This window comes from Musca domestica, unplaced genomic scaffold (genome assembly GCF_030504385.1).
Source record: "Musca domestica strain aabys unplaced genomic scaffold, Musca_domestica.polishedcontigs.V.1.1 10, whole genome shotgun sequence".
NCBI lineage: Eukaryota > Metazoa > Arthropoda > Insecta > Diptera > Muscidae > Musca > Musca domestica.
This window is the reverse complement of record NW_026712115.1, coordinates 1,186,810-1,212,872: the sequence shown is the minus strand read 5'-3', so window position 1 is coordinate 1,212,872 and position 26,063 is coordinate 1,186,810. Positions and strand designations below refer to the sequence as shown.

Genomic DNA, 26,063 nt, shown 5'->3' with positions numbered 1-26,063 from the left:
GTACCGGCTATCCAGATCTGCATAAGTTTGCCGGAAACAGATTCATGGATAGGAGTCTCCCCAAATAGGTGTTCTATCTAAAAAATCTTATATTTATATAGAAATATGTTCTATAAAAAGAGTAGCTCTCAAAAGTTTCCCCGTCTATGGAAAATCTCTCACAGTGGGACTTTGTCCTTTAGGAAGATATGTTAGGTTGATTCTTTCTGTATATGTTTTTTTATACCGATTGCCTTTGGAGAAAGTTGTAGAGCGAGGGAAATTATATACTACTACTAGCAAGCTAAAATTAGAGACGGCTAATTTATACATCACGTTGGAGTCAGGGGCTAATCAAAAAAAAAAAAAAAAAATGTAGATGGCAATAGAATCGTGAACGTTCATTTTAGAGAGTCCATAAATTAGAAACAAACATAAATTACAATCAATCGTACAAACATTTTCCTCTTTATAGATATAGAAAGGAGAAAGAATGTTCAAAAAAATTGTAAATCTTCAAACAGAACGAAATAATTGTAAAGTAAACAACAAATCCCTTTTTTTATTTTCTCACTAAACACGTAATTTATTAGTTAATTTGTTTCACATACATTTGTTTTGTTGTTGTTGTAATGGATTGTTCTTAAATAACTTAGTTCAAAGATTTTTCGCGACATGCATTCATTGCTAAAATAAATAAAACAGCACACTTTATTCCTTTTGTTGTTGTATCCTTAAAATATTTAATTAAAATATTACACAAAATGGAAGTAAGAACTGTCAATAATGTTTGGGTTTGTTTGTATCGTGTTCGTCGTTTCCGGAGGAAGAGGAGGGTTCTACTTTGTTTTTTTTTTTCTTAACAACAGTTACATTAATGAGAGGACTGACATCAAGGCATTCGTTGTCAACAGTTTGTATTTATTTTTGACGTTTTGAATTGTTGTTGTTGTTGAGATAGATATCAAAACGTCACAAAGTTGAGTAGGAGGAGGATGAGGTAAGGTGAAGGGGAGCCGCCTAACCACCACCAAATTGTATATAACATCATCATGTGGAACGGTTGCTATTTACCCAAACCGATCCACATGTAGTTGGGATCAATGAAATTCGAACCATGTGCCCACTGCCCATGAGGATTCATTTCGACGAGAGAACGTATCTTCTGCGATGGTCTGTAGAAACGTATCGCCTTTATCCATTCGGCAGCTTGATCTGTGTTGCCCTCCGGGTCGTGCAGATGATGATGTAAATCACCAAATGTGGGATCACCCTCTAAGAGTTTTTGTTCCTCCGACGACCATTGATATTTCTCGCTGAATTGCAAATTTTTGGAGAGATCACGAAAAAATTTGCCCAAATTAACCATGGAACCTGTAAATGGAAACAGATGAAAAGATAATTTATGAGATGAAAGTATGAGCAAATATTTTACATCTATAAAAGTTCATATTCTATATAGGAATATGAATGAGGTCTTTAGAAGAGTATTTGTCTAAAGAACACAATTGGTGTGTACAGTACCCCGGTGTGAGAATTCGTACATATTGTACAAAATCGTACAAAATATTCGATAGTCTAAAAGCCCAATGAATAAAACGAGTGGAGACAGTAATATTGACACTTGAGTAACTGAGAGTTTGAAAATTTAGTTCCAGTTTCATTCGTTTTTTACTAAAATTTGCTCGATTTTACTGAATGTTGTTCGCTAACTTCTTGCAATGGGTCAGTATTGTCCATTTCATATGAGACCTAAATAAATATGATATAAATATTGCGACGTGCCAGGTTGGTACTATATCGACTACTTCCTTCACTTTATAGGAAATATGTGACAATTTTTAGAAAATGTGCTTGAGGTCCCAATCATAGTCGACAGAAGTAGTCCATTTTCATACTTCATCTAATACAGATAAAAATATTGGTATGGCAAAATAACAAGACAAGAAAATCGAACATTTATAGCCAACTTTATGCGAAATCATAAATTCCATATTCATCTCAGGTTTCAGGTGGAGAGAAATATTTAGATATAGCAAGTTATAAGGAATAAGAGAATTGAAAATTGTGACCCTTTGTAAGTGAGGTACCAGAAGGGGTTCACAGATATATATCATCGTCACAACAGATCTTGTGTTATCCAAAATTTTTGTATGTGTGAAATTTGAAGTGAGTAGAATGCTTATTTCGCTTTCTTTGAGAGTTTTGTTTTTCAAAATCTTGAGCCCTATGTGGGGGAGGCACCAGAAGAAATGGTCCGATCCCCACCATCTTCATAACAGATCTTGTGTTGATAGAAATAATGAGATGTGGCCAAGTCTGAATGGAATCGGATGTTAATTTCGCGTTTTATGGGCTTCATGGTTATTCAAAATTTTGACCTTTTGTGGGAGAGATACCCGAAGGAGTGGTCCGATATATCGCATCTTCTCAGCAGATAGTGTTAGTAAAAATAATGGGATGTGCGAAAAATGAAGAGAACCGAATTCTTACTTTGGTTTTTATAATCGTTTTAGTTATTCAAAACTTTGACCCTTTGTGGGGGAGGTGCCAGAAGGAATGGTGCGATCTCTACCATATTTATAACAGACCTGTGTTGATAGAAATATTGAGATGTGCCAATATTTCCTATATACATGGGATCGGATGCTAATTTTGCGTTTTATGAGCTTCATGGATATTCAAAATCTTGAGCCTTTTTGTGGGAGTTACCAGAAGGAAGGGGTTAATAAAAGTATTGTGTGGTGTGTAATTTAAAGATTTATAAGAGTTATAATTATTCAAAATGTTGACCCTTTGTAGGGAGGTACTTGAAGTAGTGGACTGATATTCTCCATTTTCGCACCTGACCTAGGATTAGGATTTGCAAAGTTGAAGCAAAATTGGATTATCCTTTCTCTTTCTTTGCAGTAAAATGTTTTTCTTTTTTTAAAATTTCGACCTTTGGTGTGGGAGGTACCAAACTCGATCTAAGTTTCATAATAATATTGGGGTTTGTAAAATTTGGACCACATTGGATACTCCCTTCGAGTGTTATCGTGTGCACCACCCAGACAGACAGACGAACGGACATTGCAAGATCGACTCAAACTGTCCTGAAACGGATTTGGCCCAATAAGACCTAGTGTCTAAAACCGTTATTTCGATGATGCACGTCTTGGCCGTATCAAATGATACAAAAACCCTCTTTAGCCATATAACTAGGGGTAAAAAAGAGGTTGTTTCAACTGAACACCTCTTAAAAATTTGTCGGTCTAGATGTCTACAATCTACAAAATCTGGAAAAGTTTTCTATCCACAGAAGCTATATAGCTATACTTTTTGATCAACACTGGTTTAAACAGCTCAAGCACGTTTCATGTTTTTCATAATTACAGCGCAAAATCCAGCAGATTATAAAAGCAGATCTAAAACTAGTAAGGAAAGGCCAAAAGACGAGCGGGCCGACTATATAACACTCTACATCACTATGAATATTTAGTGGAACTACCAGTAACAAATAAATGTTCATAAAGGGAATTTATGTGAAATAGATCACACCAACTATGAAACTTTTTGAATCCATTTCATGGGTTTTTAACAGTTATATTTTGAAATCGACGAAGCTAATATATGGGAGGTAAATTCTATTCTGAATCGATTTTAACCAAATTTGACGGTGGCATTTTTACCTCTCATACCGAACTACATTGCACTTCGAGAAAGATTATGTTAAAAAATATATGTTCCACCAAATGGAAAAATGCAGTTAAATGTGGAAAAATCTATGCAATTTGGTCTGATATTAAATGTATGGTGGGCAATAACCGTGAAATCGGATGAAGATATATCCAAATCTGAACCGATATTATTAAATTTAAATTTGGCAGAAGTATTTCTGAGCAGCGTCTGATTTCCGGTACCAAATATCATCGTTGTGAAGTGCATATTACGAATATGTGGTATTGGATTGAACATGTATATGGGAGCTATAGCTATATCTGAACCGATTTTCACCAAATTTGATTTAAATTGAATTCAGTCGGATGTGCCGAAATACATCGTATTTGGAAGCATATTACACATTTGGCGCACAATAAAATTGAAATCGGACAAAGATATGCAGGGAGAGATGTAAAAACTGCAACCAACTTCATACTTCTGTCATTTCAAAGCCACTCTTCCGACAGCTGTTAAAATTATTCCAGTGACAGCTCATTATATTGTTTACAAATGTTCAAAAGCATTTTGGTTAGAATTTCAAGAAAAAAAGTTATTCGTGGTGGAATTCGAGCGTGATAGTGTGATTTCTTTATATTTAGCTGGAACAAGCTGGACCACAAGTGGCTATCGTTAGAGCACTCCAATTTAAATGTGAATAAATCTTTTGTGTCTCGTGTCCCGACGTCAAGGAAATGGACGGAAGAAAACAGCAACATCATCAGAAATGGTTCGAAAATAAAGAAGCGACTTGATCGAGCAGTGGCCGAAAAATGGCTCGTGAGCGGAACATATTGGAATATTCCATTGGGCAAATATTGAAAAATGAGCACGGGGTAAAGCCATTGAAATTTTAAAAGTGCAAGAACTTACACCGCAACAGAAAGAAAATAGACTCAAAACAGCTAAATAGTTGCTTCGCTCGGCCGAAAGTGGTGAACTGCCGAATTTGGTTTTCTCTTAAAATTAACTATGGGTCTATCTCGCTTCCTTCTTCATGTTACAAACAAAGACATAATACCCTGACCAAAATTTAGTGTAGGGTAAAACAAGTAAAAAAAACATTAAGTTCGGCCGGGCCAAACTTTTAATACACTCCACCTTAGGGTAAAGTAAACTTTAGAAGAAATGTGGCAAAAACCATTAAAATGCCGAATATCGGGAGGTACCGTTATATTGGGCCTATACCAAATAGTGGATCTACACATACAAATAGTGGATCTACCGATCCCCACCATCTTCATAACAGATCTTGTGTTGATAGAAATAATGAGATGTGGCCAAGTCTGAATGGAATCGGATGTTAATTTCGCGTTTTATGGGCTTCATGGTTATTCAAAATTTTGACCTTTTGTGGGAGAGATACCCGAAGGAGTGGTCCGATATATCGCATCTTCTCAGCAGATAGTGTTAGTAAAAATAATGGGATGTGCGAAAAATGAAGAGAACCGAATTCTTACTTTGGTTTTTATAATCGTTTTAGTTATTCAAAACTTTGACCCTTTGTGGGGGAGGTGCCAGAAGGAATGGTGCGATCTCTACCATATTTATAACAGACCTGTGTTGATAGAAATATTGAGATGTGCCAATATTTCCTATATACATGGGATCGGATGCTAATTTTGCGTTTTATGAGCTTCATGGATATTCAAAATCTTGAGCCTTTTTGTGGGAGTTACCAGAAGGAAGGGGTTAATAAAAGTATTGTGTGGTGTGTAATTTAAAGATTTATAAGAGTTATAATTATTCAAAATGTTGACCCTTTGTAGGGAGGTACTTGAAGTAGTGGACTGATATTCTCCATTTTCGCACCTGACCTAGGATTAGGATTTGCAAAGTTGAAGCAAAATTGGATTATCCTTTCTCTTTCTTTGCAGTAAAATGTTTTTCTTTTTTTAAAATTTCGACCTTTGGTGTGGGAGGTACCAAACTCGATCTAAGTTTCATAATAATATTGGGGTTTGTAAAATTTGGACCACATTGGATACTCCCTTCGAGTGTTATCGTGTGCACCACCCAGACAGACAGACGAACGGACATTGCAAGATCGACTCAAACTGTCCTGAAACGGATTTGGCCCAATAAGACCTAGTGTCTAAAACCGTTATTTCGATGATGCACGTCTTGGCCGTATCAAATGATACAAAAACCCTCTTTAGCCATATAACTAGGGGTAAAAAAGAGGTTGTTTCAACTGAACACCTCTTAAAAATTTGTCGGTCTAGATGTCTACAATCTACAAAATCTGGAAAAGTTTTCTATCCACAGAAGCTATATAGCTATACTTTTTGATCAACACTGGTTTAAACAGCTCAAGCACGTTTCATGTTTTTCATAATTACAGCGCAAAATCCAGCAGATTATAAAAGCAGATCTAAAACTAGTAAGGAAAGGCCAAAAGACGAGCGGGCCGACTATATAACACTCTACATCACTATGAATATTTAGTGGAACTACCAGTAACAAATAAATGTTCATAAAGGGAATTTATGTGAAATAGATCACACCAACTATGAAACTTTTTGAATCCATTTCATGGGTTTTTAACAGTTATATTTTGAAATCGACGAAGCTAATATATGGGAGGTAAATTCTATTCTGAATCGATTTTAACCAAATTTGACGGTGGCATTTTTACCTCTCATACCGAACTACATTGCACTTCGAGAAAGATTATGTTAAAAAATATATGTTCCACCAAATGGAAAAATGCAGTTAAATGTGGAAAAATCTATGCAATTTGGTCTGATATTAAATGTATGGTGGGCAATAACCGTGAAATCGGATGAAGATATATCCAAATCTGAACCGATATTATTAAATTTAAATTTGGCAGAAGTATTTCTGAGCAGCGTCTGATTTCCGGTACCAAATATCATCGTTGTGAAGTGCATATTACGAATATGTGGTATTGGATTGAACATGTATATGGGAGCTATAGCTATATCTGAACCGATTTTCACCAAATTTGATTTAAATTGAATTCAGTCGGATGTGCCGAAATACATCGTATTTGGAAGCATATTACACATTTGGCGCACAATAAAATTGAAATCGGACAAAGATATGCAGGGAGAGATGTAAAAACTGCAACCAACTTCATACTTCTGTCATTTCAAAGCCACTCTTCCGACAGCTGTTAAAATTATTCCAGTGACAGCTCATTATATTGTTTACAAATGTTCAAAAGCATTTTGGTTAGAATTTCAAGAAAAAAAGTTATTCGTGGTGGAATTCGAGCGTGATAGTGTGATTTCTTTATATTTAGCTGGAACAAGCTGGACCACAAGTGGCTATCGTTAGAGCACTCCAATTTAAATGTGAATAAATCTTTTGTGTCTCGTGTCCCGACGTCAAGGAAATGGACGGAAGAAAACAGCAACATCATCAGAAATGGTTCGAAAATAAAGAAGCGACTTGATCGAGCAGTGGCCGAAAAATGGCTCGTGAGCGGAACATATTGGAATATTCCATTGGGCAAATATTGAAAAATGAGCACGGGGTAAAGCCATTGAAATTTTAAAAGTGCAAGAACTTACACCGCAACAGAAAGAAAATAGACTCAAAACAGCTAAATAGTTGCTTCGCTCGGCCGAAAGTGGTGAACTGCCGAATTTGGTTTTCTCTTAAAATTAACTATGGGTCTATCTCGCTTCCTTCTTCATGTTACAAACAAAGACATAATACCCTGACCAAAATTTAGTGTAGGGTAAAACAAGTAAAAAAAACATTAAGTTCGGCCGGGCCAAACTTTTAATACACTCCACCTTAGGGTAAAGTAAACTTTAGAAGAAATGTGGCAAAAACCATTAAAATGCCGAATATCGGGAGGTACCGTTATATTGGGCCTATACCAAATAGTGGATCTACACATACAATATTTCGCCAAAGGAGGGGGAACCCATTATGACCTACAAATACCAATTTTTAGACAAATCCGTGAAAAAATGTGGCAAAAATCATCAAATTACCGAATATCGGGAGGTACCGTTATATGGGGGCTATACCAAAACGTGGACTTATAATTACGATGACTCGCCACACGAACTAGGACCCATTATGATCTACAACTACCAATTTTCAGAGAAATTCTTGAACAAATGTGTCAAAAATCATCAAAATACCGAATGTTGGGAGGTACCTTTATATGGGGACTATATCAAAACGTGGACCTATACATACAATGTTTCGCCACTGGAGCTGGAACCCATTATGACCAACGAATACCAATTTATAGACAAATCCGTGAAAAAATGTGGCATAAATCATCAAAATACCGAATATCGGGAGGTATCGTTATATGGGGACTGTACCAGAACGTGGACCGATATATCTTCAACACCAATTATCCTAGACACAATACAAATTGCTCTGCTAAATTTTGGCGCTCTACGTCAAATAAAGTGGGCTGTATCGTGATTTCAACAGACAGACGGACATCGTTAAATCGACTTAGAATTTTATGCTGATTATGAATATATATACTTTATGGGGTCTACGACGAATATTTAAGGATGTTACAAACGGAATGACAAAGTTAATATACCCTCCTTTCCAAGGTGGAGGGTATGAAAATAAGACACGTGTATCGGCGTTTTGAAAGTTTATAACGCATAGTAACCGATATAGAGGAGGAAAGTTCCACTTTCTTCCACACTTTTGGAAATTCTAGGATTATGATCCCTCAGAATCCGTGCATTTTAGTTATATGGTGTCTTCAGCATTATTGCAAATAAAAATACTGTGATTTTAATGTTTTTTTTACGTTTTGGCCATGTTTTCCATTTAATTTATCCAAATTGTAACAATAAGGGTCCACGTTTTCGTATCGCTGTTCATAATGATGTCTCCTGATTTTGTTTATTGCAAGGGTCTTGGCCATATTTTCACATCGATTTGGTTTTAACTTTTTTTTATTCGTTCGACACTTTTTCGCAATAAATTTCCATGTAGGCCCAAATTTTGGAGTAGCGCCCTGATTTCATTGATTTCAAGAGCTTTAACCATATTTCGCAGATTTTGCTATTGCTAAGAATGCTGTTTTCTTTGAGTGTAAAAAAACCTTTCGACAAATTATATTCAATATTAGTGCAATCGATTTGGTTGTACAAGTTTCAAGTGGAGTTGTAATACTTGGGTCAGAAAAGCAAAGCTCCAAACATGAATTTTCTGTCAAAGCAATTGTTAGTTCTGTGGAAAATTTTACCTGACATTTTCTAAATGCCGAACATTAGAGAGCACCGCTATATCAGTTTTTTATCTTTTTGAGAAAGGCCAAATTACATCTAATTTGGTTGGAAAATATTCAAACCCGATGGTATCGTCACATGTCGGATATTCCAAATATTGGAGCAGTATTTACCTTTTTTCGGCAGGAAGACAATATGCAAATTGAAAATTCTTAATCCGTATAACAAGTCATAATGTATCAGTCAGTATTGCCCACAGGTGTATAACCTCAACCTTGTGTTATGTTGTTCAAACTCTTTATCCTTTGTGGCCGAGGTTGTGAAGGAGTGGGTAATTATTATCCAGTTCTTATCTGACCTAAGTCTGATATAAGTATTACAATGTGCCAGATTTGGACTATATCGACTACTTCCTTCACATTTTGTGAGAAATGTGATAATTTTTGTAAAATGTTGAAATATGCGTTGGGAACAATACATAGTGGACCAAAGTATTCTCCTTCATTCAATATTGATAAAAATATTTCCAATTTTATGCGAATAAATTATAATAAACAAGTAAAAAAGCAGTAAGTTCGGCCGGGCAGAACTTTGAATACCCTCCACCATTTGGAACGATTTAGAAAATATTAAAAAAAATAAAATCCATTGAAAATTCTGTTAAAATCTTTAAAATGCCTAATATCGGAAGGTGCCGATATATGGGGGATATACGCTATTGTGGACCTATATAGACAAATCTATGTCTGGGGGTAAAGTACTCACAAGAAACTCCTTGTGTGTATTTTCAGTTAATTCCATTGGGAAATGAGGCAAAAATCATCAAAATCCCGAATATCGGGGGTACCGTTATATGTGGGATATACGATATCGTGGACCTGTATAGACAATTCTCTCTCAGGGGGTGAAGTACTCACAAGGAACTACTTGTGTGGATTTAAGACAATTCCATTGAAAAGCGTGGCTAACATCATCAAAATACCGAATATCGGGGGTACAGTTATATGGGTGATATACGATATCGTGGACCTATATAGACATTTCTTTTTGAGGGGGTAAAATGCCCACATGGGACTCCTTTTGTGGAATTTCAGACAATTCCATTGAAAAATGTGGATAAAATCATCAAAATACCAAATATCGGGGGTACCGTTATATGAGGACTATACGATATGGTGGACCTATATAGATAATTCTCTGCCGAGGTGTAAAGTACCCACAAGGAACTCCTTGTGTGGATTTTCAGACAATTCCGATGAAAAATGTGGGTAAAATCATAAAAATACCGAATACCGTGGGGGTACCATTATATGGGGGATATACGATATCGTGGACCTGTATAGACAATTCTCTCTCAGGAGGTAAAGTACTCACAAGGAACTACTTGTGTGGATTTTAAGACAATTCCATTGAAAAATTTGGCTAACATTATCAAAATACCGAATATCGGGGGGTACAGTTATATGGGGGATATACGATATCGTGGACCGATATAGCCCATCTTCGAACTTGACCTGCCTGCAGACAAAAGAGAGATCTGTGCAAAATTTTAGTTTCCTATCTTAATTCGATTAGACTGTAGCGTGATTACAACAGACGGACAGACGGACGGACAGAGCTGAATCGTCTTAGAATTTTACGCTGATCAAGAATATATATACTTTGTTGGGTCTAAAATGATTATTTCGACGAGTTACAAACGGAACTTAATATACCCTCCATACTTTTTTTTGGTGGAGGGTATAAAAATTTTAACTGCTTCTTCTTTACTTTTTTTTTACAGCAGAAGCGTTTGACCGATAAATTCCCTATTCACATTATATATCTGGTTGATAAAGATATTTAGATATACCAAGTTTGAAAAGCATCGCTGACTTGTTACGATAGTTATAAGAAATATAAATACTGAAAATTGTGACTCATTGTGGGGGTGGTACCAGAATGGGGTAGGCCGACATCTATCATCTTCCCACCAAATGTTGCGCTGGTAGAAATATTGGAATTTGTAAAATTTAGGAAGAATTAGATGCTTATTTCGCATGTTTTGAGCATTTTGGTAATTTAACACTTTGTAAGAGAGGTACCAGAAGAAGCGGACCGATGCGTTTCATCTTTCCACCAGATCTTTCGTTAATAAAAATATTGGGATGTGTGAAATTTAAAGAGAATCGGAAGCTTGTTTCGCCCTTATTAGCGTTTTGTTATACAAAATGTTGACCCATTTGTTAGAAAGGTACCAGAAGGAGTTGACCGATATATCCCATTTTCACACCACATCTTTTGCTAATAAAAATATTGGGATGTGTGAGAATCGTTTGATTATTTCGCATTTTATAAAAGATATACTTTTTCAAAATGTCCACACGCTGTGTGGGAGGCACTAGAAGGAGTGGTTCAGATCTTGTGTTGGTAAAAATATTGTGATGCGCGAAACTTGAAGACAATCCGTTCCTTATTTCGGATTTTATAAGAGTTTTAATTATTTAAAATTTTGAACCACTGTGTGGGAAGTACATGATGGAGTGGGCCAATATTGTCCATTTTTACACCTGTCATACTCGTAGCACTAATACAAACATTGGGATTTGCAAAGTTTGCAAGTGGGTGGACCTTTAGTGTTCTATAAAGTAAATTATATTTTGTAAAAATGTTGACCTGTTGTTTGTGGGGGGAAGGGGGGGACCGAATTGCGACTTAATATTTTATGCTGACTAAGAAAACATATTCCACATAAAGCTCAGGGTTTGAAACGTTTTCTATATATACAGAGGTTTTTCTTGAAAAGTTCAATATGGGGGAAAAACTTTTAGGAGCAAGACCTCTTCTATATATTTAAGACCCCTTCTGTAGAGTCTTTTACAAAATGCTACTGCCTATTGAAAAGTGTTTAAAATTGTACAAATCCTCAAAGGATCTTAGCTGTTTCCCCTTGCATAGAAATTATTACATTTTTTTCTTACCTCCACTAATGGCCGGCAAAAACGGTGTCGTCAGATTCTGCTTAGGTTTCTTATCTCGTGTACGTCCACCCCTTTTTCGCGGAGCAGACGATGCATCGACGCTGGATTTCACATTGCCATTTTTATCTGCATTCAAATTAGCATCTTCTGGGTAATTATCTGACACTGTATCATCATTATTGGAATAATTGAAATTTTCATTTCCGTTTTCCGGATCCGGATTAGAATTCATTGCATTTGTCCGTTTCATGTTGCTGGTTTTATCAACGGTCAATGGGGGAAACACCTGCATCGACACTTTTCCATATCCTTTTGCAGCGATATCATTAATTCTCTTAAGCGGATCATTCGTATAGTCATCGTCGTTGTCGTCATCATCGTCACCATTACTTCCGAGAGCTTTTAGCCATGACGTCTTTATGGCTTTGTTGTTATTGCTATTTTGTTGGCTACGGCGGTTTCCTTTATCATCGCCATCGTTAGATGCAGTATAAAGGATATTTGTAGGTGCTGATAGTAACGCTGGTAATGGAAATCGATGACGTAGTTGATGTTGTTGTTGCTTTGATGGTACCTTTTGTTGCCATTCTCTGTCCTCTTGCCTGAACTTTCTTATTGGCCAAATTGCATTTGCCATTTTATAAATATCAAAATCGTTAAGATTTTTCAAATCAATTTCAAATTCACTTCCGCTTTTCCATGGTAAGTTTTCAATAGCGCCCAACGGTTGATGGGCCGGATGTTGTTCAACTTTTGCCGGTATTGGCCGCAAACCATTCTCCTGGTGGTAGCGTCGCAACAAGTCATCCATGTAATGAAACATTTGATAGGGATATGGTTTTATCAAGGAATTTAACCTTTTGTCAGCATCGACATCTTCTCCGTCCCCACCACCACCACCACCACCTTCAACACCTCCACCACCATCGCCCATTCTTGGATCTGCACACACTTGTATAACTAAAGTGATTATAAAGAAAAAGGAAAACAGAACGAAACAATTATCCTTTCAATTCATAAATGTTTGTGTTATAATAGATAAAATAACAACTTCTTGTCCTTTGTGTTTAGCCGCACACACACCCATACATTCATACTCACACACATGTGGCCTACCTTACATTTATCAATTGTCTTGTACCCTTTTTTTGATATCTCTTCACATGTCTCTCAAATAGTTAAATGTCCTTTTTTGTCAATGAGCCTTTTGAATTTTTAATTAGTTTTGTTGTTTTTATTGTCTCCACTACTACTTCTGCAAGAACAACAAAAACAACATTCTCCTGTTAGAGTAGATAACCAATTAAGATAAAATATGTTAAACACGTTCCAAGGATAATGGAGTGCAAAAAGAAGTGCAAACAATGAAGCGTTTTTTGTTGCTGTTCTTGTTGTTCTCGTCTATGGCATAACAGGTGGATGGATGCATGGATATGTGGAAGCCCCAGATGTTAAAGCATGGCATGACATCATTATTATTCTAACACACATTATGCTGCATTGGCAGCAGATGTGTGAGCCTATTATGATAATGCTATCTATTGCACAGTGGAGTGATCTGTAATTGAGAATAGTGTTGACTTAAGGAACAAACATGGAATTTTCACTACCACGAACGACAAGTAAAATAAGAACTAGTAGGGTAAGACAAATGTCGGGCGGGCTGACTTTATGATACCCAATATCACTGTGGAAATTTAGTAGAGACACCTGTAACCAATAAACGTTTATATTAGCATTTAAAGTATTAAGTGCGTATTATGGTTTAAATTTGAAAGCGGTTGGAACTACCACCGGGCTAGGACCCATTTCGAACTACAAAAATACACATTTTTAGGAAAATCCGTTGAAAAATGTGGCAAAAATCATCAAAATATCGTATATCGGTAGGTACCGTTATATGGGGGATATACCAAAACGTGGACCTATACATACAATGTTTAGTCACACGATCTAGAACCCATTACGAACTAAAAATACCAATTTCTGGACAAATCCGTTGAAATATGTGGCAAAAATCATCAAACCATCGGTACCGTTATATAGGTGCTATTCCAAAACGTGGACCTATACATACAATGTTTTGCCATACGAGCTACAACCCATTATGACCCAGAAATACCAATTTTTAGGCAAATTCTTGGAAAAATGTGGCAAAAATCATCAAAATATCGTATATCGGTAGGTACCGTTATATGGGGGATATACAAAAACTTGGACCTATACATACAATGTTTCGCTACTGGAGCTAGAACCCATTATGACCAACAAACATTAATTTTTAGACGAATCCGCGAAAAGAGTGTTGCAAAAACCATCAAAATATCGAATATCGGGAAGTACCGTTATATGGGGGATATACCAGAATATGCACCGATATATCTCATTTTCAATACCAACCATCCTAAACACAATACAAATTGTTCTGCTAAAGTTTGAAGCTCTACGTCAAAGAAGCTGCGAAGCTGTATCGTGATTTCAACAGACAGACGGACACACAGACAGACAGTCGTGCGTCGTTAAATCGACTTAGAATTTTATGATGATTACACTTTATAGGGTCTACTACGAATATTTAGGGATATTACGAACTTTTTATTTATCTATTCATGTTGTTGTTTTTATACCCTACACCACAAGGTGGGCAGGGTGCATTTATTTGTAACAGGCAAAAAGAAACGAGATAGACCCATAGTTGCTTTTGATGATCTGCATAGAATCACATTCTGAGTCGATTTATGCATGTCAGTCCGTCTGTCTGTCTGTCCGTCCGTCTGTCCATGCATTTTTGTAAACAAAGTACAGTTCGCATTTATTGCCCTATCCAGATGAAATTTTGCACAAATCGAAATCGGTTCAGATATATCTATAGCTCCCATATATATTGTTCATCCAATTTGTTATATTTTTGTCCTCCGCAGCCGTAATATGCACTCTGTAATAACAATATTTGGGGAAATATATCAAATACAGCTCAGAAATACATTTGCCAAATTTTATCGATATCGGTTCAGATTTGGATATAGCTCCCTTATATAACTTCGTCCGATTTATCTTTTATTGTGCACCAAACGTCTAATATTTGCCCAAATGGGATGGAATTTGGTACTTACGACCAAATTGAAGCTAGTATGTCAAATTTGGTGAAGGTCGGTTCAGATATAGCTATAGCTCCCATATATATTGTTCATCCGATTTGTTATATTTGTTACCCACAGCCGTAATATGCACTCCGTAACAACGATATTCAGGGAAATATATCAAATACAGCTCAGAAATATCTATATCAAATTTTATCGAGATCGGGTCAGATTTGGACATGGCTCCCATATATATCTTATATTATAATTATAATCATAGCGTGTATAATTGAATTCACCCATAAAAACAATAGTTTAATTAACGAAAAAGGTGGTGTGAGGATGGTATATATCGGTTAGTACCTTTTGGTACCACTCCACAGCGGGTCAAAATTTTGAATAAATATGTCCCTCCCTTGTGGAGATAATATACATCGGCGTTCTTCTTTAGGTTCCCAATCCCAATATTTTTACTAGCGAAAGATCTGGTGTGGAGATATATGTATCGGTTCACTCCATTTGGTACCTTCCCCTTAAAGGTGTTAAAATGTTGAATAACCAAAATGCTGATAAAATGTGAAATAAGCATTTGATTGTCTGTAAATTTCACACATTCCCATATTTCTACTAACACAGGATTTTGTGTGAAGATGATAAATATCGGCCCAACCCATTTGACACAGGGAAAAAATCCAGCAAAAAATAAAAGTAGAGCTACAAATAGATACCTGTATGGAGTTTTGAAAGATAACATTGCAAAGTAAATTAAATTGAGAGGCAAACAGCCCCTTCTACCACAAAAATTTACAAAATATTGTACACATTATAGGTCTCACACTACTTCAAGAGTCGAAATAGTACCTAAATGCTAGAAATTCATGTATATGAAAAATACAAATATATTCTTCATCAATTTTAACAAAAAGTCACTAAGAAAAAGAAATATTTGTATACCCTCCACCATTAAATGGAGGGTATATTAAATTTGTAATTCTGTTTGCAACAACTCGAAATATTCGTTAGCGACCACATAAAGTATATATTCATTATCGGATTCTACATCCGTCTTTCGATATTTTTCCAGCTTCAGTACCAATTTCCAGTAAATAAATCAATGTCCACTCAAAGGTCCAATTTTTGGTATATCACCCTTCAGAGATAATATTTTGGTTTCTTAGAAAATTGTCAATGAAGGTATAGCCTGAAAGTTTCAATTTTGTGGAATTTAGAGGAAACATTTTTACTTGGTCTTTATATTAAATATCTAATTTTATTGTAAACTGGTTCCATTTATTATTTATCCCTCCAAATATTTTTTATTTTTAAAAGAATTTAAAGAAGAAAAAAACGACAAGAGCAAAAAACTACACAAATATATGGAGCGTATGAGTGATAACAACACATAAATGACCCAGTTAGATTTCCTTTTGGTGATTTGCTGTCTGTCCATCAATAGTATGGAGGGTATATTATGTTTGTCATTCTGTTTGTAACACATCGAAATACAAACATGTTTTTTAGCCATTTTTTATCCGAATTTGCTGCAAATTGGCGGTATGTGTTCTCAGCATATAAGAAAAATCATCACAGCAAAGAACTGTAAATAGAGGTCTTGAGCTTTGTGTAAAGTCCCTATTCGATATTTTAATGATTTTAGTTACATTTTTCTTAACAGAATTATCTCAAATTTGGTATTTGGAGTTCGTAATAGGCGCCACCTTCTCTGGCAGATAATTGGCTATAGAGATCCAAGTTTTCGTGTAGGCCCTATATGCACTGCATACTTCACCTCCAGATATTCGGTATTTTGATAATTTGTGTCACACTTTTCACTTGAATTTTTTTCAAACTTGGTATTTGAAATTCGCTATGAGTAATACCTCCTATGAAAGAAAACGTTCCGTACAGATCTATGCCTTCGTAAAGAACCACCCCACCCCTCTATAAACGGTACCTTCCAATATTCGGTATTTTAAGGATTTGAGCTTCATTTATCAACAGACTGATTTGGCATTTGAAGTTCGCAATAGGCGTCACCTTCTCTGGTAGATAATTAGCTAATGAGATCTACGGTTTTATATAGGTCTCATATAACTATACGTCCAGATATTACAATATGTTTCAACATTTGTATTTGGAGTTTGTAACGGGTACTAACTCAAATGACAAAAAATTGCCCTTACAGGTCCACATCTTCGCATAGCTCCCATATAACTGTATCTCCATATATGCGGGTTTTAAACGATGATTGCAACATTTTTACCAGAATTATTTTAAATTTGGAATTCTGCTTCCTATGACAGAAAATTACCCATACGAATTCACGTTTTCGTGTAGCCCCCATATTCCGGTATTTTGATGATTATAGCTATATTTTTCAACAGCATAATCTTAAACGTGATGTTTGGAGATCATAAACCGCACCAGATAAGTGGAATTATTAAAATAATGGCGGCTAATTTCGACTTTATTTTTTTACATTTTGCCATTTTTTCCAAATGGTGGAGGATATTAAATATTCAGCCTTGCCGAATTTGGTTTCTTTTTATACCCTACAACACTTTGTGTTGGGGGTATTATAAGTTTGATTGGGCCAAAAATTATGTAACACCACGAAATATTGGTTTCCCACATAGGAAAGTATATATGGATCTTCCTAGCTCGCCGAGCTGAGTCGATCTAGCTATGTATGTCCGTCCGTCCGTCTGTCCGTCTGTCCATGTTAATTTGTAATCACTCTACAGGTCGTAATTATGGCCCGATCTTCACGAAATTTAGAATGTAGGTGTGGCTTGGACCAGAATAGAACCCTATTTCTTTTGGAGATGATCGCCAAATGTTTATGGGTTGAAATGGACCAAGAAATTTTTCCTGATTTTGCAGTTGCTTTACAGGTCACAATTATAGACCAATCGAAGCGAAATATAGCATGGGGCTAGAGCTTTGGGCTGGGCAGAAGCCTTCCAATTTTGATGGTCATCGGGTAACATTTAGTGGTTGAAATAGACCATAGCATTTGTGATAAATAAAAGTCAAATTTTCCATCAAACCGCGAATATTTTTAATGCCGGCGAAATCACAAATAGACGGACAGATCAATTCTGACCGTTACGTAGATGCCGGTAGTAAAAATATCGGATATATATAGCGAATTATATACAATGTATATGTACAAAGGAAGGGGATGTTAGATAGAATGCTTTTACCTCCAGAATGGCTGGAGCGATTTTGACAAATTTTGTAAATTTAGAATGCCCTTTTGTCATAAAAGTATAAAATCTAAAAAAATCGCATAAAAATATGCCAATAATGATTTTAATGTTGTTTTTGTGGTATTTTGTGACATTTTTTTATTTTTTCATATTTTTTATCGCATGCGATTTTTTCAATTTGACTTATAATATTGAAGTGCTTGTTTTGTAATATTTTTTCACCTTACAACACAGATTGGGGCTATTATATACAAATTGTAATTATCGTCCGATTATCACGAAAATTTTCACAAGGGTGGGGTAAGGTTCAGAAGGACTAGGCCTATTGTTTTCAAAGATGCCCGCAATATATTTAGGGGTTGAAATGGACCAACAACTAAAATGTTCCTGATTTTGCATCCGTTATAAAGATCACAAACCAAAGGACACGAAATCTCGCATGAAGTTAGAGCTTTGGACGGCGGGTGGAATGGACCACTATTTTTGTGTGAAAAAATACCAGCATTACTTACAGGCGATATCCGAAATACTCAAAAGACGAACTTCTGACTTTTTACCCTGATTTCATTGACGAATATAGCCAAATATCGTAGAAAAGCAAATCATATAGATGAATCTAAATTTGGTGATACAGAGGGGCTTCTTGCTTTTGGAGATGATTGCAAAATATTTAGGGGTTCATATTAACCAAAAACAGAAATGTTTTTCCGATCACACAATTGAAGCCAATCGACACGCCTGTGAAGAGAGTTAAGGACAGGGAAGAATTCTAGTATTTTGCATGACCATTGGATTATATTTAGTTGTAAAATGGACTAGAACAACTAACAGCCCGATGGAGTGCATAAATATTGGGCAAATGCCCTAGTCAAAATCCTAATTTCAAAAGCGAATTCTTCCAATATGGATTTGGACATAAGGGGGATTCTAACATATTGTAGTGTTGTAGGGTATAACATAGTCCCCGCACGACTATAGCCTTTGCTTACTTGTTTACTTGTATTCTTAATTCGTATATTTGGCTCAAGGCCGAACCCTACTGAAGTCAATGGTAATCAGGTCCAGATTTGAATATAGCTGCCATATATATTTATATTGTACATCAAATTTACTTTCTGACCAAATAAATTCAAATACCGAACAACGGGAGGTACCGTTAAATGGGCTATACAAAAACTTGGACCTATACATACAATGTTTCGCTACTGGAGCTAGAACCCATTATGACCAACAAACATTAATTTTTAGACGAATCCGCGAAAAGAGTGTTGCAAAAACCATCAAAATATCGAATATCGGGAAGTACCGTTATATGGGGGATATACCAGAATATGCACCGATATATCTCATTTTCAATACCAACCATCCTAAACACAATACAAATTGTTCTGCTAAAGTTTGAAGCTCTACTTCAAAGAAGCTGCGAAGCTGTATCGTGATTTCAACAGACAGACGGACACACAGACAGACAGTCGTGCGTCGTTAAATCGACTTAGAATTTTATGATGATTACACTTTATAGGGTCTACTACGAATATTTAGGGATATTACGAACTTTTTATTTATCTATTCATGTTGTTGTTTTTATACCCTACACCACAAGGTGGGCAGGGTTCATTTATTTGTAACAGGCAAAAAGAAACGAGATAGACCCATAGTTGCTTTTGATGATCTGCATAGAATCACATTCTGAGTCGATTTATGCATGTCAGTCCGTCTGTCTGTCTGTCCGTCCGTCTGTCCATGCATTTTTGTAAACAAAGTACAGTTCGCATTAATTGCCCTATCCAGATGAAATTTTGCACAAATCGAAATCGGTTCAGATATATCTATAGCTCCCATATATATTGTTCATCCAATTTGTTATATTTTTGTCCTCCGCAGCCGTAATATGCACTCTGTAATAACAATATTTGGGGAAATATATCAAATACAGCTCAGAAATACATTTGCCAAATTTTATCGATATCGGTTCAGATTTGGATATAGCTCCCTTATATAACTTCGTCCGATTTATCTTTTATTGTGCACCAAACGTCTAATATTTGCCCAAATGGGATGGAATTTGGTACTTACGACCAAATTGAAGCTAGTATGTCAAATTTGGTGAAGGTCGGTTCAGATATAGCTATAGCTCCCATATATATTGTTCATCCGATTTGTTATATTTGTTACCCACAGCCGTAATATGCACTCCGTAACAACGATATTCAGGGAAATATATCAAATACAGCTCAGAAATATCTATATCAAATTTTATCGAGATCGGGTCAGATTTGGACATGGCTCCCATATATATCTTATATTATAATTATAATCATAGCGTGTATAATTGAATTCACCCATAAAAACAATAGTTTAATTAACGAAAAAGGTGGTGTGAGGATGGTATATATCGGTTAGTACCTTTTGGTACCACTCCACAGCGGGTCAAAATTTTGAATAAATATGTCCCTCCCTTGTGGAGATAATATACATCGGCGTTCTTCTTTAGGTTCCCAATCCCAATATTTTTACTAGCGAAAGATCTGGTGTGGAGATATATGTATCGGTTCACTCCATTTGGTACCTTCCCCTTAAAGGTGTTAAAATGTTGAATAACCAAAATGCTGATAAAATGTGAAATAAGCATTTGATTGTCTGTAAATTTCACACATTCCCATATTTCTACTAACACAGGATTTTGTGTGAAGATGATAAATATCGGCCCAACCCATTTGACACAGGGAAAAAATCCAGCAAAAAATAAAAGTAGAGCTACAAATAGATACCTGTATGGAGTTTTGAAAGATAACATTGCAAAGTAAATTAAATTGAGAGGCAAACAGCCCCTTCTACCACAAAAATTTACAAAATATTGTACACATTATAGGTCTCACACTACTTCAAGAGTCGAAATAGTACCTAAATGCTAGAAATTCATGTATATGAAAAATACAAATATATTCTTCATCAATTTTAACAAAAAGTCACTAAGAAAAAGAAATATTTGTATACCCTCCACCATTAAATGGAGGGTATATTAAATTTGTAATTCTGTTTGCAACAACTCGAAATATTCGTTAGCGACCACATAAAGTATATATTCATTATCGGATTCTACATCCGTCTTTCGATATTTTTCCAGCTTCAGTACCAATTTCCAGTAAATAAATCAATGTCCACTCAAAGGTCCAATTTTTGGTATATCACCCTTCAGAGATAATATTTTGGTTTCTTAGAAAATTGTCAATGGAGGTATAGCCTGAAAGTTTCAATTTTGTGGAATTTAGAGGAAACATTTTTACTTGGTCTTTATATTAAATATCTAATTTTATTGTAAACTGGTTCCATTTATTATTTATCCCTCCAAATATTTTTTATTTTTAAAAGAATTTAAAGAAGAAAAAAACGACAAGAGCAAAAAACTACACAAATATATGGAGCGTATGAGTGATAACAACACATAAATGACCCAGTTAGATTTCCTTTTGGTGATTTGCTGTCTGTCCATCAATAGTATGGAGGGTATATTATGTTTGTCATTCTGTTTGTAACACATCGAAATACAAACATGTTTTTTAGCCATTTTTTATCCGAATTTGCTGCAAATTGGCGGTATGTGTTCTCAGCATATAAGAAAAATCATCACAGCAAAGAACTGTAAATAGAGGTCTTGAGCTTTGTGTAAAGTCCCTATTCGATATTTTAATGATTTTAGTTACATTTTTCTTAACAGAATTATCTCAAATTTGGTATTTGGAGTTCGTAATAGGCGCCACCTTCTCTGGCAGATAATTGGCTATAGAGATCCAAGTTTTCGTGTAGGCCCTATATGCACTGCATACTTCACCTCCAGATATTCGGTATTTTGATAATTTGTGTCACACTTTTCACTTGAATTTTTTTCAAACTTGGTATTTGAAATTCGCTATGAGTAATACCTCCTATGAAAGAAAACGTTCCGTACAGATCTATGCCTTCGTAAAGAACCACCCCACCCCTCTATAAACGGTACCTTCCAATATTCGGTATTTTAAGGATTTGAGCTTCATTTATCAACAGACTGATTTGGCATTTGAAGTTCGCAATAGGCGTCACCTTCTCTGGTAGATAATTAGCTAATGAGATCTACGGTTTTATATAGGTCTCATATAACTATACGTCCAGATATTACAATATGTTTCAACATTTGTATTTGGAGTTTGTAACGGGTACTAACTCAAATGACAAAAAATTGCCCTTACAGGTCCACATCTTCGCATAGCTCCCATATAACTGTATCTCCATATATGCGGGTTTTAAACGATGATTGCAACATTTTTACCAGAATTATTTTAAATTTGGAATTTAGATTTAGCAGTGGGTTCTGCTTCCTATGACAGAAAATTACCCATACGAATTCACGTTTTCGTGTAGCCCCCATATTCCGGTATTTTGATGATTATAGCTATATTTTTCAACAGCATAATCTTAAACGTGATGTTTGGAGATCATAAACCGCACCAGATAAGTGGAATTATTAAAATAATGGCGGCTAATTTCGACTTTATTTTTTTACATTTTGCCATTTTTTCCAAATGGTGGAGGATATTAAATATTCAGCCTTGCCGAATTTGGTTTCTTTTTATACCCTACAACACTTTGTGTTGGGGGTATTATAAGTTTGATTGGGCCAAAAATTATGTAACACCACGAAATATTGGTTTCCCACATAGGAAAGTATATATGGATCTTCCTAGCTCGCCGAGCTGAGTCGATCTAGCTATGTATGTCCGTCCGTCCGTCTGTCCGTCTGTCCATGTTAATTTGTAATCACTCTACAGGTCGTAATTATGGCCCGATCTTCACGAAATTTAGAATGTAGGTGTGGCTTGGACCAGAATAGAACCCTATTTCTTTTGGAGATGATCGCCAAATGTTTATGGGTTGAAATGGACCAAGAAATTTTTCCTGATTTTGCAGTTGCTTTACAGGTCACAATTATAGACCAATCGAAGCGAAATATATCATGGGGCTAGAGCTTTGGGCTGGGCAGAAGCCTTCCAATTTTGATGGTCATCGGGTAACATTTAGTGGTTGAAATAGACCATAGCATTTGTGATAAATAAAAGTCAAATTTTCCATCAAACCGCGAATATTTTTAATGCCGGCGAAATCACAAATAGACGGACAGATCAATTCTGACCGTTACGTAGATGCCGATAGTAAAAATATCGGATATATATAGCGAATTATATACAATGTATATGTACAAAGGAAGGGGATGTTAGATAGAATGCTTTTACCTCCAGAATGGCTGGAGCGATTTTGACAAATTTTGTAAATTTAGGGCATTCTAAAAGTCATAAAAGTATAAAATCTAAAAAAATCGCATAAAAATATGCCAATAATGATTTTAATGTTGATTTTGTGGTATTTTGTGACATTTTTTTATTTTTTCATATTTTTTATCGCATGCGATTTTTTCAATTTGACTTATAATATTCAAGTGCTTGTTTTGTAATATTTTTTCACCTTACAACACAGATTGGGGCTATTATATACAAATTGTAATTATCGTCCGATTATCACGAAAATTTTCACAAGGGTGGGGTAAGGTTCAGAAGGACTAGGCCTATTGTTTTCAAAGATGCCCGCAATATATTTAGGGGTTGAAATGGACCAACAACTAAAATGTTCCTGATTTTGCATCCGTTATAAAGATCACAAACCAAAGGACACGAAATCTCGCATGAAGTTAGAGCTTTGGACGGCGGGTGGAATGGACCACTATTTTTGTGTGAAAAAATACCAGCATTACTTACAGGCGATATCCGAAATACTCAAAAGGCGAACTTCTGACTTTTTACCCTGATTTCATTGACGAATATAGCCAAATATCGTAGAAAAGCAAATCATATAGATGAATCTAAATTTGGTGATACAGAGGGGCTTCTTGCTTTTGGAGATGATTGCAAAATATTTAGGGGTTCATATTAACCAAAAACAGAAATGTTTTTCCGATCACACAATTGAAGCCAATCGACACGCCTGTGAAGAGAGTTAAGGACAGGGAAGAATTCTAGTATTTTGCATGACCATTGGATTATATTTAGTTGTAAAATGGACTAGAACAACTAACAGCCCGATGGAGTGCATAAATATTGGGCAAATGCCCTAGTCAAAATCCTAATTTCAAAAGCGAATTCTTCCAATATGGATTTGGACATAAGGGGGATTCTAACATATTGTAGTGTTGTAGGGTATAACATAGTCGGCCCCGCACGACTATAGCCTTTGCTTACTTGTTTACTTGTATTCTTAATTCGTATATTTGGCTCAAGGCCGAACCCTACTGAAGTCAATGGTAATCAGGTCCAGATTTGAATATAGCTGCCATATATATTTATTTTGTACATCAAATTTACTTTCTGACCAAATAAATTCAATTTTGAACACACGACGGAATTCAGCCTAGAATTGTATGAATTCTGGAAATCGGTTCAGATATAACTCTAGGTCCCATACATATATTACTCATCCGAATTGACATTTAATAATTGCTCTATAATTATCATATTTGGTAGAACATATTGGATACAGTTTAATAATATCTCTGCCAAATTTTGCAGAGATCAGTTCAGATTCAGATATAGCTTCGATATATATTTCCTATAGAACAAAAATAACGTCTCGTGCCACTTTTTTTAACAAAAAATAATCATAATATTATTAATATAATCATTTATGAAATTGACTTTTAGCAAAAGTTCATATTATTAGAGTCCTTTTAAAATCATTTTGTTGATATTTAATCCATATTCTACCGTTCCCATTTCCCTAATATATTATCTTCTCGATTATTATCCATTACATACCTCGCAATACAAATATCCACAAATATATGGTTCCAAAATTGCAAAGTTTTAACATTATTGACATTTTATGGATCCATTCAGATGAAATGGATTTTCTTTGGATTATTTCTACGAATATCCTTTGGAATTTCACTGTAAAAGCTTGGATCAGACCACTGTTAAATCCGCAACATAGTTAAAGCGTAAAAGTCAAAGAATTAAAATGATATAAAGGCAGCAGCAACAACTACAACAGCAGACAAAATAAACACTTGTTGTTGACAAAACACTTTGTTCGCGCGCACTTTCTCTCTCTCAACAACTCCAAAAATGACAACGGCACTAGCAAGCGACGAGCGAGCAAGCGAACCTGGCGAAAGGTTTAGCAGGCGTTAACTGTGACACTTCAACTGCAGGCCAATGGTTTTTATAGCCGCTAACGTAGCTGGCGCAAAACGTAACGACGAAAGGTGTGCAAAAAAGGCGAAAACACTCACTCACTCACACGCGCACACACTCAAACTCACCTAAGACTATGAATGGTGTTATCCTTTGTGTCTGCTTGTATTCAAATTGAATGTTAAACCTGATATTGTTATTGTAACGGTAAATTGTATTGTTGCCATTGTTGTTGTTGTCGTCGTTGTTGCTGTGCTTTCATTTTGGTCCATGTAACATCATCAGCCTCATCATCAAAGCAACAGGGTGACAATGCAATGATAGAAAATTATTGCATTTCGGTACCGAACTTATTTCAACGACGAAGATCATGCGCATGGGTAATGGGTGGAGGATTTGAGGGGGAGGTGTATGTATGTTGATAGTAGCAGTAAATTCATTCATGTTTTGCTAACTTGTTGCTACATAGAGAGGAGTCCATAAATTGAAAAAGCTAAAAAATTAAAAAAAGGATGCTAACACTCAAAGAAAAAAGTCAATTTGAAGCAGACTATGGTAATACATACAGGCCTAATTGTAAGAGTCCTGAAGTAGATCTCCGATTTATATGTAAAGAAAAGATCTAAAGTTGGTCTTCTATCTGTGGTAAATCGACATTGGGTCCATCCATGATGTCTTTTAACGATATAATAACCAGTAAAGAAAGTCCTAAAGTCGGCCGGGCCGA

The 26,063-nt window shown here is 35.7% G+C and overlaps 1 protein-coding gene across 1 annotated transcript; it reads right to left on the bottom strand.

Moving 5' to 3' along the window:
• Positions 1-616: 616 nt before the first annotated feature.
• On the bottom strand, positions 617-25,272 carry LOC131803683 (uncharacterized). Its single transcript, XM_059125175.1, has 3 exons — positions 24,959-25,272; positions 11,828-12,787; positions 617-1,353 (listed from the first exon to the last, which is right to left on the bottom strand). Exons 1-3 carry the CDS (start codon positions 25,020-25,022, stop codon positions 1,046-1,048), a joined length of 1,332 nt encoding a protein of 443 aa, XP_058981158.1. The 5' UTR covers positions 25,023-25,272; the 3' UTR covers positions 617-1,045.
• Between the last annotated feature and the right edge of the window lie 791 nt (positions 25,273-26,063).

What these genes read in the sequence shown, in the direction of transcription:
- LOC131803683 (XM_059125175.1), bottom strand. Translation starts at nt 25,022, where the DNA reads ATGTCAATAATGTTAAAACTTTGCAATTTTGGAACCATATATTTGTGG. An exon ending in GTGGATATTTGTATTGCGAG is followed by an intron (nt 12,788 to 24,958) that starts GTATGTAATGGA and finishes TAATCACTTTAG; the next exon opens with TTATACAAGTGTGTGCAGAT. An exon ending in TTTGCCGGCCATTAGTGGAG is followed by an intron (nt 1,354 to 11,827) that starts GTAAGAAAAAAA and finishes TTCCATTTACAG; the next exon opens with GTTCCATGGTTAATTTGGGC.